The sequence below is a fragment of the Aythya ferina genome (genome assembly GCF_964211825.1).
Source record: "Aythya ferina genome assembly, chromosome: 1".
Classification (NCBI taxonomy): Eukaryota; Metazoa; Chordata; class Aves; order Anseriformes; family Anatidae; genus Aythya; species Aythya ferina.
The window spans coordinates 26,277,734-26,290,325 of NC_140296.1; the positions used below are offsets into that span (position 1 = coordinate 26,277,734).

Consider the following 12,592-nt stretch of genomic DNA (forward strand, 5'->3'; position numbering starts at 1 on the left):
TCTGCTCTTCTCCAAGCTAAACAGGTCCAGCTCTCTCAGCCTCTCTTCGCATGAGAGATACTCCAGTCCCCAAATCATCTTAGTAACCCTCTGGTGGACCCGCTCCAGGATCTCCATTGTAGCATTGTCTATCTATGTCCCTCCTGTACTGTAGAGCCTAGAACTTGATACAGTACTCCAGGTGTGGCTTTTCCAAGGCTGAGTAGAGGAGAAGAATCAGTTTCCTCAACCTTCTGACAACACTCTTCTGAATACACCCCAGGATACCATTGGCCTTCTTGGCCACAAAGGCACATTGCTGGCTCATGGTTAGCTTGCTGTCCACAAGGACTCCCAAGACCTTCTCTACAGAGCTTCTTTCCAGCAGGTCAGCTCCAAACCTGTATTGGTTCATGGGGTTATTCTGCCCCACGTGCAGGACCCTGCATTTGCCTTCAGTGCAAATTCAGTGCAGATTAAAGCAAGTTTATGTAAACTCTTGCTGAAGTAGAAGAAAATGTTTTATTTGGCTTAGAAAACAAGAGGGAGTTATGTGGCAGTCTCCAGCAGTCTTAGCTCAATCTATGCTCAGAAGGTGGCAGTCAGTGGGGAGTTACTTTTTTAAACCATGTCAGCAGTTTCACAAGCAAAACAATTTTACCAACTTCCAGATTTTCCTGAGTGAGTTTATCCTGGTTGCAAAACTCTTGACTTGAAGAATTTTGCCTTTATTTATTTATTTATTTTCACTACACTGTTCCAAAAGAGTGTTTTGAGGGTGTAAAAAGGATGCAATTGTTTTTATCTGTACTAGTTGGAAGCTAAGTCTCAAGTGACAACTACCTTAAGCCAATAAACCTGTGGACATGTGCAGATTTGACTGATCGAAAGAGATGTCTTAGAATAAACACAGTATCAAAACCATTGATTTTCTCATTTGAAATACTTGTGTGCAAGGATGACAGTTTACTTTTTGTGTGTGTGTACTCCCTTTGCAAATTCTTCTCTTTTCATCAGAGCAGACTGAAAACCTAGAACAAACCTGGTACATACCTGTTTCTCCCCACTGGGCTTCTTGTGGTTTAGCAGCAGCTCCACAGCACCAACTACTTCCTTTCGTATGGCATGCAAAAGAGCATCTCCCACATATACATTAAAACTTAAGAGCAGTTCAATTAGCTCAAGGTTCTCATTTTCAATTGCAATAAGGAGTGCAGTTCTTCCCAGAGGATCAATGCAATTAATATTGATCTTGAAATAAATTTCTGCTTCTTCCAAAGCTTTCTTCACACTGGCATAATCTCCTTTCTCCACGGCATTCAGATAGGCTTTCTCTGAATGGGACAGTTCAGATTCTGCTCGTACAATACGAAGAGGGATACGATCTCTGTAGGGAGCATTGACACTTCTTTTGTAGTAGAACTGGGCCATATTTTATGCCATTCTAATACTTTATCTCTGAAATATGAAAAGAAAGAATAAATCAATAATGTATTTTGGGGTACAGTACACCAAGTTAATATTTTTAATATATAAGTATTTAAATAAGAAATAATTTAAAGTAAATAATAAACTAATAAACTGGTGTTGAAAATAAACATAACTTTAAGAAGTATCCAAAAAAAAAAAAAAATTGTGAGATCACCAACAAAGTGTGCGAAACAAAAACATAACCATCTTGCTCAAATTTACCAAGCCAAAGCATGTCAGCACACCATTCCCATATATATATCCCTTAAACATGTAGTATGAGGTGATATAATGCATTTTGCACCAAATGTGTAGTCCCACTTCATCCTTTATTTTTGTAGTAAATTCTGCTACCTCACGTTTGCCACAGCTCGAGAGTACACTCATACACAGTTACTGCTGCCCACTACTACAGGGCATTTATACTTTTTGAGCCTGATTGTGGTAACAGTTATGTCACTTAGAGGCTGTTTCATCTGCCCTTCTAAAGGTACCTAGTCCTCTTTGAGATATATTAGGTACCCCACCAGCACTCCATTATGACACGGGTCTTTCACATTTAGAACTTGCATACACATGTCTTTGATATCCCATGCAACCCAGGTGTTACTGGTGGTTGTGTGTGGACCACTGAATATAGACCATTTTGTCTGAATCTTTAGCTTGGAAAATAAGTCGAAAAAATAAGTTAGAGTTGGAATAGGTTTAGACTTCAGTTTTTCTGACTGCTCCTGAAATACCCTTTAAACTTGAATTAGTTTCTCCTGACTTATCTGAGATAGTTAGACCCAGATTCCACAGTTCAATGGAGTGCTTTCCTACTAAGATTTTGATTCAGTCTCATATGCTATAAAGAAAAACAGTCATACAAAATACTTTTCCAGCCAATACTTGCTAACATATTAATTAGAATTCAGAGCATGAAAGGAAAAACAAAAGCCATATAAGATAAAGTCACAAAGACTGGTTAGATAAAGATCATGGCTTTGATTCTGAGCTATTAAAATCTAAACTAGAATGAATACTGAGATGCTACAACTATAAAGCAACTCTAACGTCTTACAGATGATAAAGCATTTAATGCCTCTTTTAGTCTGTACATTTTGTGCAAGAACTTTGCAAAAATAGTTCCTTCTAACAGGAACAATTTATCCTGACTGTACCTACTACCTTAAAAAAAAAAAAAAAAAAAAAAAAAAAAAAAAAGAGAGAGAAAATGATTGACTTAAAAGAACAGAGCAGACACACACACACAAAAATGCTGTTCCAGTAATGGCTGAGCAGTTTCATATAACCATAGAATGGTTTTGTTCCAACCTCCCTGCCATGGGCAGGGACACTTCCCACTAGAACAAAGCCCCATCCAATCTGGCCTTGAACACTTCCAAGGATGGGACACCCACAGCTTTGCTGGGCAACCTGTTCCAGGGCCTCACCAGTCTCATAGTGAAGAATTTCTTTCTAATGTCTAATATAAACCTGCCCTCTTTTAGTTTAAAGACAATCCTCCTTATCCTATCAGTACACCCCCTGACAAAGAGTCCCTCCCTGGCTTTCATGTAAGCCCCCGTTAGGTACTGAAAGGCCTTGGGATTGCTCTAGCCCAGGTGCAGGACCTTGCACTTGACCTTGTTGAACTTCAGGAGGCTTACAAAGGCCCACCTAGTTTGTTAATCAACTAAAACTATAGATTCTTGTCTTGTTCTCAGTTGACAATGCAAGTTTGGTAAACACAAGGACTCTTCCTCCATTTCCTTCTGTCATTAAAAATCATACAAATTTCTGTCAGAATCTAATTTTGGAAATGCAGAGTTTATTTTTACTATGTGAGGTTTCAGTTCATCAAAAATTTTCAGTAGCCATTGTGAGAAACAGTGATTCATCTGCTCCAGTCTCCATATGCAGTTCAATGAGAAGTAAGTGCAAAGGCTGTTACCAAGTTGTTTTCTTCATTTTCTGGAACAGATCAACAGCACTTGAGGCAGGTATGTAGCAGCAAAGGAGATACGTTAGAAAGAATTTCCCTCCAAATCCACGTACAGCAACTAAGTGATTGCACTACTTTGCATCCAAAATATTTCTGAATTCTGCCTTGAGGTGATATCTGTCTGCACCATGGACTACTAGAAGTTGTACAGACAGTTGATTATGTTCTGGTAAACTCACTGTATGTAGAGCACATATCCATTGTACATTTTTATGTCCCTGGAACAGATATAGCATATTCTTATTTTTAATGCATTGTATTTAATAGTTTGTCTTTCACTCTTACTTTTTAGGTTCAAGAAGAAAAAAAAGGATGTACAAAATCACTATCACTTCCAATTTAACAAACCTAAACGTAGATGTTTACGTGTGGATATCTACTTAAAAGATAAGGTGCTACATTCTCATTACAGCTATGGAGATTTAGGGCTCCATTCCACTGCCTATAAACTGCCCATAAACAGGTGCTGGATGCTGAAGGGCATTCTGCCTAGCTCCAGGTGCCACATCATGATGACTTAGGTCTCACATGGGGTCTCATTCCTAGTTGTCAGCTCCACAGAGAAGTTTTGGTTAATGCTATGGTTTATGAGAGTCTCTCTGATGCTTGAGATAGGATAATTAAATGTTGTCCTACTCAATAAATTAAGTGCAGCCTAGAAGTCTATTGATACTATGCTAAAATAGACACCGACACTTGGTCAGCTGAATAACTCCCTGATTTTTGCTGAATGTAGGATTGAACAAATATTGTTCAGTTTCTTAATATCTACAGAGTTCCTCAAGACTCCTGGAGAAAAACGAGTGACTGCAATTTGGACACCATTGCTGTAAGTTCCTGCCTCTTGAAAGAACAGGAAAGAATAGATGCATAGATGCCTACTCATTTATTGGTAGTTTAACCTGAAACTAATTTGGATCATTGAAATTGGGAATCACAGAGATGTTTATGGTAGAAGTACTGTAATTTACAGACGGGATCTATTATGATTGCATTAGTATAATTTTGTTTGTTTGCTTGCTTGTTTTTAAAAGACTGAAGAAGCTCTTATATTGCTTCATGGTAAGCCCTAAGGAAAACACTTGCTGGAATCTCTTGTGTTTACTTCTTCATGATTATCAAATGGGAAAAATTAGATTTAAGCTTAGTTTCTCTCTTACAGAAGAGACACCTCTAACAGACATTGTCCTTCTCCTAAATAACTCTCTTCTGCTAGTCTTTCTTTCAAACCCAACACTTCCTGAAAGTAATCATCCTTATATGCAATTAGAAAGTAAAGATTAACAGATGATGCAGTACAGTGCTGGAAGATCATATATACTATAAAGGTAATAGCTCACAGGTGTTTAGAGAAGTAAAATATTTATTTTGGTTTTATGTACAGATAGTTTTGTGCGACAAATATACTATGCTGTCACCTGCAAAGTTATGTATAACATCTACAAGGGCATACCATGAAAGCTGTAAGAGCTGGGAGTAGCAAGCTGAGATGACGAATGTCTCTATTTGCCTTGAGTTCCTCTGCAGTATCAAGATTTTTAAGAAACAAGAGGTCCAGTACACCAGACCAGTGACAGGGGGACAAAAGAAAATATGAAACATAAGGTCCAAAATTTAGCAAGAGTGGAGCTACAGTTTCTGCAGTCCACACACCTGATACTTAATAGAGTAAAATTACTTCAGAGGAGACTTACCCTGAAAAAAAAAAAAGAAAGGGACTGTTCTGAGCCCTAACCTACTACTTATTCCAGGTCTGTAAATAGATAGATAGATAGATAGATAGATAGATAGATAGATAGATAGACTTTTTTTTTTTTTTTTTCCCTGCTGGAAATAGCATCAGACCTTCCTTCCTTCCTTCCTTCCTTCCTTCCTTCCTTCCTTCCTTCCTTCCTTCCTTCCTTCCTTCCTTCCTTCCTTCCTTCCTTCCTTCCTTCCTTCCTTCCTTCCTTCCTTCCTTCCTTCCTTCCTTCCTTCCTTCCTTCCTTCCTTCCTTCCTTTCAAAACAAGTTCTTACAACTAACTTTGCAAGAAATTGGATGACACCATGACACCTCTAACGCAACTGATAGCACTGAAAATTACAACTGCTTTAAAAATTAATAGTATTTTGATCAGTAATCTTCTCTACTAATCCATGATCTGTTAATCCAGATAAGGGAGTTATGGCACTGTCAGTAAAAGAGCTAAAACTTAATAACTGTGCAAGTATGATGCTCACTCTTTAAGACCCTTCAGATGAAGAGATTATATTGCATTTTGTGTTTTGCAAATACCTCAATACCTATTCTCCTTATTTATAAAACATGCACAGAATAATTTGAAATTCTGATGTCTAGCTGAAAACCCAGCTGTGGAACATTTTAAGATTAAGATTCATGCTAGGGATTTAAAATATATATATCTATATATATCATTGCATTAAAAAAGCATTAATGAAAAGGTATTTATTTTGAAATAATCTTTACTAGGTAATTATGTCATAGCTGAAAATATATCTGTTTTAAAAGTGCATGTTTCTCCAAATAGAATTACAAACCATTAAAAAAATGAAACTAACTTTCCCACAACTAGATAAAACAAATCAGCTTCAAATAGTACCAAATAATTTATCTTTATTCTTTTCTTTAGCAGTATTTTCAATTATGCTATTCATGTTATTTGTAAAAATGATAGAACAAATATTAACACAGATATTGATTAATTTTATATTCATTATTATAAAAAGTATTCAATGACTTTCATCCCATTGGTCTAACCACGTAATATACATGTATACTCTAATACCACGTACTACATACTCTAATCTATACTTATGATATACTTTAAGAATCTCAATGAATTTTTCAAAAATAAAGTACTAAATCTACCAAAAAATGCAGCTCAACATTTGTAAAATGTTTAGCTATAGGCTAGGTAATTATAACTGATGAAATATAATGGATTAACTACAGACCACCTAGAGTCAAGCAATTTCCAGTGACACAAGGCCATGCAGTATGCTTTAGGGCTTCTCCGGTGGCATGAGACACTTTTGAATGGTGCATAACCTCCAATGGAAGATTATTCTCAATTAATTTTAGGACCATAATTCATTTATTTAAATATTGACATTTATCATCATGGCATTGTCTAGAGTATGTCATGCCATATTCTGCTGTTTCTACAGAAGGGCAGAGGTCTCCTGCAGGTCTCATGTCGCATCTGCCAGCCCTGTGTTGAAGTCCTGGCCATTTCAGATGGCCCCAAACACCCATATTCTGCCTTGGCAACTGATTCCTGCCCTCAGAGTTTAAAGCTGAGAGTAAAGCACTTCCCAAGAGTGATTTGTCTGGCCTGTTTTAGACAGATACAATAGAACAAAAAAGTCATACCCTTCTTTGTTAACATGGTTAAAAAATAATTTAAATATAATTTCCCTTTCAAGTGTCTCATCAGCTTGATTTATGATAACCACTCTTACAGTATTGCACTTTGTGACCTATAAAACCCATTTTATTGTATTGATCAGTCCTTTTTCACTTGTTTGTAGTCTCCCAGTTATTCTTAATTTCATTTTTAAACAGTTGACTAAGAAAATTAGTTTTTAAACCCTTTTCCACATAGTTTTAAAATCTTTATTTTGGAAGCAAAATTTTAAATTACATTTGTGCTTTTATCTTAAAACAAAACAAAACAAAAACAAACAAAAAACAAAAGCACTCTAACACACCTTTGCATTAGTGAAATTAATTTGAGTTGGATATTGATGTAAGGAAACAAACCAGTGCCAGAGAGCATATTGAAATTCAGAAAGCTTAGATTTTCATATACACTGGTAATTATATATAGTGTGTAGTAGTCGCAGCAACAGAATTTGTTTTTCAATGGTTTGATGCTATTTCCAGCAGGGAAAAAAATAAAAAAAGTAAAAAAAAATATTTACAGACCTGGAATAAGTAGTAGCTTAGGGCTCAGAACAGTCCCTTTCTTTTTTAAAGAAAGAAGAACTTATTTAAATCTCTTATCAGGAGGGCCTGGTAATTACTGAGTTACTGGCTTTTCCATTGTCCCCCCCTCTTTCAGAAAGCCAGTGTTATAGGAAAATAAGCAAAATAACTATAATATTGGAAGACAAGATATTAACTGAGATATTCAGCTATCATTGTCTCACAGCAGCTGTATACATCAAAGTGTGTCTACGCACATACACGTTAACATACCACACACTGTATAGTGCTCCCTGCCTTTTGCAGAAACCGGGAAAACATCATCAGTATCTGAGTAGGAGAAATTTATAAAAGGAGAAAGCCATAATACTTAATGGAAAATTGATGTGAAGTCAGTCTTATGAGAAAAGGTTTTTTCATTTACAGAAGCAGTTTCATGTAAACCTGCTAGAAACTAATATTTCACATGATTTGACACAATTTTTCATATATTGGTTGTTCCAGGGAAAAATAAAATATTCTGTAAATGTTCTGTCTTGTTTGCAAACTTAATTTTTTCTACTCTTGAAGTCTAATACTTTTAAGAAAAGATTATAATAATTTTACTGATTATAGCTGATACTAATTTTACTGATTTTAAAAGAAATCACCAGAAATTACCTTCTGCTGCTATATTTTGAATGTATATGTAAACATACTGTAAACCAAAGCTACTCAGAAGTTTCCCAATCAAAGTTAAAGCTAAATTATTGCAATCTGAACTCCTTGGATTTTATTCAACCTTTAGTTTTCCCTAAGTGCACAATCATATCCTCACTACTTTTTTTTTTTTTTTTTTTTCTGTTTTCTTTTTTCTCTTTTCTCTCTCTCTCTCTTTTTTTTTTTTTTTTTTTTTTTTTTTTTTTTTTTTCCCTAGGGGAATCTGAAAAACCTGCACCACCCTTCTTTACTCAGAGTGTGGTGAGGCCCTGGAATAGGTTGCCCAGAGGAGCTGTAGATGCCCAATCCCTGGAAGTGTTCAAGGCCAGGTTGGATGGGGCTTTGGGCAACCTGGTCTGGTGGGAGATGTCCCTGACCATGGCAGGGGGTTGGAACTGGGTGGGCTTTAAGCTCTCTTCCAACCCAAACCATTTTATGATTCTATGATTCTGTAACCTTGACTTGCATTCCAATGTTCCTACCCAAAAACGCTACTGTAGCCCACAGTGTCCTAGAGGACACAGCATGATTTCAAAGTGACCTACTAGCAGGCATCAAGGGCTTCCATAACAAACCACTCCTGCTGCTAGCCTCAGTGCCTGATTATTATTACCCTTTTAGAGACAGTAAGAGACACCCAGTCACACATCTCCTTCAGATGGAAAGCTGGATTGACACAGGTGTGCTCCACAGTACCTGCATGTGCAACTTCTCAAGTTATCACTGTTACTGACCTTCTTTACTTCCAGCACTGATCTCTAAGTTAGACTTACTAAAGCATTATGACACTTTATAGCTTCTACTGTGATGTCATCAGAAGTACTCTTTTGAATTTGTGTACTGGGTCTGGCTGGAATGTTAACTTTCCCTGCAGCAGCCCATACAGTGCTGTGTTCTGCACTTGTAGCTGGAACAGCAGTGGTATCACACCAGTGTTGTGTCTACTGCTGAGCAGTGCTGGCACAGCATCGGGACTCTCTCTAACCCTCCCAGGAGGTGGGCAAAAAGTGAGAAGAGAAACATCACCAGGGCAGCTGACCTAAACCAACCAAAGGGATATTGCATACCATATGATGTCGCACTCAGCAATAAAAGGTGGAAACGGGAAGAAGAGGGGGGAGGTGGGCTCTCGTTGTGAAAATGTCAGTCCTCCTCCCGAACACCGGCTACGTGCGTTGAGGCCCTGCTTCAAGGACGTGGTGAAGCATTGCTCATTTGTGGGAAGTAGTGAGTAATTTCTTTCCTCTGCACTTCCACATAGCCTTCATTTGTTTTGTTTGTTTTCCTCCTTTTTTTTTTTTTTTTTCCCTCCCTTTTCCCCTTTCCCCCTTTTTTTTCCCCTTTAGTTCAATTGTTTAGTTCATAATAATCTTTCTTTAATTATTATTATTATTATTTCCCTTTAATTAAATTATCCTTATTTCAACCCGTGAGTTGTTCTTTGCTTTACTTCTTCCCCTCCTCATCTAAGGAGAGGGAGTGAGAGAGTGGTTGTGGTTAGCTGCCCACACTAAAACACCACACTTTGCTTATCGGTTTGTTTTTCAGACTGGGTGAAAAAAAAAAAAAAAAAAAAGTGAAACTTCAGAAGTAACCGTGGAGATACCTTTCTCAGGAAACCAGCACAGTTATGACAAGTGAATAACTCATGGATTTATGTGTGACTTCCTGAAACTATTTTATATGCACTTTTCATGACAAAGGAGAGATTCTGACATTTGATATATTCATGAGAGCATGAAATTTTCTTTCTAAAGTAGATCTGTGACAGGCCAGCTTTAATCTGACACAGAAACCTATCTGATACACAGTAAAAATGATATTCAAAGTGAATTTTTCAAAACAAGACTACAGCTCTTATAAGCCTCAGTCCAAAAGAAACTTGAAGTTCCTTTACTTTCAGTCACCAGGACAGACTGTTTTTTGAACAAAAACAAAAGAAATGCCTTTTATGAACCCAGAATCTGTCCAAATACTTGTGTATAGACACATGTTTAGACAGGTAAACTAAGCATATCTCTAACACTGAGGTCAACTGGATAAGCTGTGCCCATACTGTTAAACTCTCTCAGTCCCAAAATAAGACGGCTGAATAAAAACTGTTTAGTGGGAATAATTTGTGGTCCATGCTAACTTTCAAACTGTGTCTGAAAATTGCACGGGACAATGTAATTTGCTGGAGCCAAGACCATTCTTGGGACTGATAATGGAGTTTCACTGTCCATATATGTCTTCCAGCACTGTTTATTATACAATTGTTATAGCTGAGAATATAATATACAGAGTCCTCTCCTGAAAGTCATTTGTCATTGTTAGTTAGCTCTATAGTCAGCTTCAGACTTGAAAACTAACAAGAACAGAAGTAGCAATCTGGACTTTAACATATAGCCATGTAATTAGGAGATAAACTGAATAGCATAATGTGGTATACATTCCTTACAAGGCTGTTGATTCATGTTGAATAGAGCTAAATCTCTTGTTTGTTCTCTGGCTTAAAGTACACTGAAACCCAAGTTGCAGTAAAGCAAAGAACATGACGTAGTACACAGCCGTCAGTGGATGACGGGAGGCAGGCTGTCATGCTTTCTGCTTATGTATATTCTGGTTTCACAATCAGCAAAGCAGGACATCAGCTAAGAAGTTGTTCTTAAATTCCAGAGCTTGAGACAGAATGGATATACAACTGATGAAATTCTACCAGTTTCTTACATTAGCAGCTTTAAAGACTGATTCCCAAGAGAATGCAATACTGACATTGAATGTGGTAAACCTTTAACATAGTGACATGGATTACTTGCTTAGATGATTTTGTGTCAATTTTGAGACAGAATGCAATTTCATAGCAATATCTTGGTTTTAAAGTATAGTGCTTCCTCTACAGATTAAGTATGCTCTGTATGTTCACTTAGTCTACACAAATAGGAGAGAACTTTCATCTCCTAGGGCTGACATCACATCAGATCTCAGTGGGAAATGACAGGTTCTTCATGTAACAGTGACATTTAAGATTAGGATTCTTATCAGAATGAGAAATACCAAAAGATCAGATTCAGGGGCTTATGGAAAAAAATACTTACTGAGAGATATTAGAAATGCCATGTACAGACCAAAGGATCATATCAGGGTAGGATGATTTGGGGCCAGGCGCTTGCTATTGTGAATCTGCATTAGTGTTAAAAAGAGGTATTCAACTCAATTCTTCAAATACAGCTAAAACCGAGCATAATTTCATTTAACTTATCAGAGAAAATACAGCTTTTCAAATTAAACAAACAAACAAACACACAAAACATTATTAGATGATAGCAACTCTCTAGTACATAATATATTAGTTCATCTTTCCAGTTTTATGCAGACTAGAAAGAGGCATTCCTTTAAAAAACCCAATGGCACCCATGGTTAGATCTTGATGATGAGTAGCGGTATGCAAATACCCTCAGGAAAGTGAGGGAATGAGCCTGAAGCCTGAACTATTTGCTCTTGCTCAGAGGAGAATATTGAAGCATACTAGCAGAACAAAGGAGAGAAAGAATTCTTTCCATGGACTGACACATACCTATTCTTTGAAATGATGGAGCATGAATGATGTAAGCCCAGGCTACATGGAGTAGGCAGACAGTTTGAGGGGGGAAGGACAGAAACGGCAGTAACACAGATAATGATCTTAATGAATTGCTGCACCATCCAGTTGAGCTGACCTCCCTGTCTGCTTGGCTGGGATTATTCTCCTGGGCAAACTCAAGGAGCTCTCCAAAATAATTTTCAAGATAAAGTACTCCAGTGTCATCTGGCTACACAGAAGGTCTTCTTCCAGCATTCCCAACAGTAGCACTGACCTTATGCTCTGTGGGTGTGATCCTGCAGTATTCTTACAGTACATCAACATTTCTCAGGAGATTTGGGGAGGGGGTTCTCCTATGCTTACAGGGTGGGTGGAGGGTTTCTCTAAACTCTTCCCAAGCATGGCAGAAGCAGCAAGTATGCAATTTCTGCTGAGAATTCACACCATGGTTGGGCAGCAAGGGTGTAGACGTAAATGTTGGCTTGGGGAGGGAAGGGAAGGGGAGGCAGAACAGCTTGGGAAATATAGGGCAGGACCCTTTTCTTTTCATTGCTTGTAAGAGTTATGCTACAAGTGGGAGTGACATTTCTGTGCTTCAGAATGTGTTTACATGCAGATCCACATGTCTTTCCATGCTTCATATGAAGAAGCTCCAAGCAGCATGCAGTCTGACCAGAAAAGGGAGGTTGTGGGCAGACTGCCCAAATACATTTAATAAAGACTTGCTAATAAAAACACTCCAGTGGGGGTCCATTTTCAGATGTACAAGCTAAGCCACCCCGAGAAAGTTAAGAAACTTTCTAGTATTTAGGACTGATAGCAAGCCAGCTGTGAAGAGATCTGTGTACAAATATATGTGCTCACATAAACATTTCTTTACTGGCTGCTGCCCTCAGAGTGGTATGTGTATTTTGCAGGGAGCTCTGAAAGAGACTGAACTAAAACAAAACAAAAGCTGGTAAGAAA

At 37.6% G+C, this 12,592-nt stretch overlaps 1 protein-coding gene and 1 long non-coding RNA gene across 2 annotated transcripts in view; one reads left to right on the top strand and one right to left on the bottom strand.

Annotated features, from left to right (window-relative positions):
• TRPC4 (transient receptor potential cation channel subfamily C member 4) overlaps positions 1–12,592 on the bottom strand; it is a 163,464-nt gene that overhangs the window by 98,788 nt on the left and 52,084 nt on the right. Inside the window, exon 2 of the mRNA XM_084537900.1 lies at positions 1,033–1,437. Coding sequence (XP_084394026.1) covers positions 1,033–1,410 — 378 coding nt within the window. The 5' untranslated portion in view covers positions 1,411–1,437. The remainder of the gene's footprint in view (positions 1–1,032; positions 1,438–12,592) is intronic.
• LOC311445607 overlaps positions 9,199–12,592 on the top strand; it is a 46,074-nt gene continuing 42,680 nt past the window's right edge. The window contains exon 1 of the long non-coding RNA XR_014698537.1: positions 9,199–9,291. This is a non-coding gene — a long non-coding RNA (uncharacterized lncRNA). The remainder of the gene's footprint in view (positions 9,292–12,592) is intronic.